This window comes from Fukomys damarensis, unplaced genomic scaffold (genome assembly GCF_012274545.1).
Source record: "Fukomys damarensis isolate Sample0158 unplaced genomic scaffold, DMR_v1.0_HiC HiC_scaffold_34, whole genome shotgun sequence".
NCBI classification, from domain to species: domain Eukaryota; kingdom Metazoa; phylum Chordata; class Mammalia; order Rodentia; family Bathyergidae; genus Fukomys; species Fukomys damarensis.
This window is the reverse complement of record NW_022900946.1, coordinates 1,097,156-1,098,427: the sequence shown is the minus strand read 5'-3', so window position 1 is coordinate 1,098,427 and position 1,272 is coordinate 1,097,156. Positions and strand designations below refer to the sequence as shown.

General features: G+C 66.4%; 1 protein-coding gene across 1 annotated transcript in view; it reads right to left on the bottom strand.

Annotated features, from left to right (window-relative positions):
- Maz (MYC associated zinc finger protein) overlaps nucleotides 1–1,272 on the bottom strand; it is a 14,109-nt gene that overhangs the window by 9,324 nt on the left and 3,513 nt on the right. Inside the window, exons 5-6 of the mRNA XM_010617460.3 lie at nucleotides 306–388; nucleotides 241–245 (exon numbers count right to left, since the gene is read on the bottom strand). Coding sequence (XP_010615762.2) covers nucleotides 241–245; nucleotides 306–388 — 88 coding nt within the window. The remainder of the gene's footprint in view (nucleotides 1–240; nucleotides 246–305; nucleotides 389–1,272) is intronic.

Below are 1,272 nucleotides of genomic sequence, written 5' to 3'. Positions count from 1 at the left end.
TCAACAGCTGAGAGACAGGTGTGTGCAGGGTCAGCTCTGCTAGGGAGGGGAGGAGCAAGAGACACACATCGTGAAAACCTAGCGAATTCCCCCTAAGGGTGCTTTTCTCTTTCTCTCTGGAGGCTCCTTGGTTGGAGAAGACTAGTGAGGAGCTGGTGGGACCAGAGAGGGGGAGAGGAGACTGTACCAGGGGGGCTTCCCCCCTGCTCTCCCCTCTCCCCCTACCAACTAGGAGCTCACCAGGGCTGGGAGGGAAGTGGCTGAGAGCTCACTGGCACCCCCTCGGCCCCAGAGAGGGAGCCCACAGCTGTGGGAGGGGCTGCCACTGCCGCTGCCGCTGCCGCTGCTGCCGCTGCCGCCGCCGCCATGGGACAAACCTCACCAGTACCTGCAATGAGAAGCACCACGATCGCAGCGCACCCTGAATGGGGAGAGCCATGCCCTTTACCCAGACGCCCCTGGGACACAGCCGTTGTTCACTTCCTACCGGGTCCCCAAGCTCTGGCCTGCCTCCTTAGCGGGACGAGGGTTCTCCTGAAGGGCCCTCCTTGGCCCCCAGATCTCCCTAGCCTGAGCTGGCCTTCCTGGGATCCCCTAGTGGGGCCCTTTGAGCCCCATGTCCCACACACCTCATCCCGCCCCCCAGCCATGCCCCACGCCTTGCCTGGTGGGTGCGGGGGTCCCCCTCAGCAGGTGGGCTGTGGCTGGGGGGCATCTCCCGGGACAGGGGGGGCGGCCCCCCCCAGATGGGTCTGCATGTGGCCGGCCAGCTGGGCAGGGGTCTTGCAGTGCACGCTGCACAGCTTGCACAGGATGCGGTCAGCCCGCGGGGCCTGGAGCCCGTGGTCCTTCACCGCGTGGATGCGCAGGTATGCTGTTGTGGTGAAGCCTGAGGGGGTTGGGATTGGGGAACGGGGTCAGCCAGGCGGAGACCCCAGAGACGGGGCTGTTCTCCTAGGCTGGGGCCAGTTTCTCAGCCTGGGTACCTAGCAGCGGCAGACGGAGCCCTAGCTACCTGAGGGGCGGACTCTCGGCAGACACGGCTGTGTCCCACCCCTCCAGGGCCCCAGTCTCAGCCCAGCAGCTACCGGGGCAGGCAGTGCTTCTTAAATTCCCGCCCGGCGCCCTGCGGCGTCCTGTACTTGTCCCGGGGCTGGAGAAAAGAACTTGTGGCTGCGCAGCTGAAACCTCGCCCTCTGACCCTCGGCCGGCCCTCGACCAGGCCTTTCCCGCACGGCCACGCCCGCTTCTAGGGGGTGGCTCAGGTGCCCC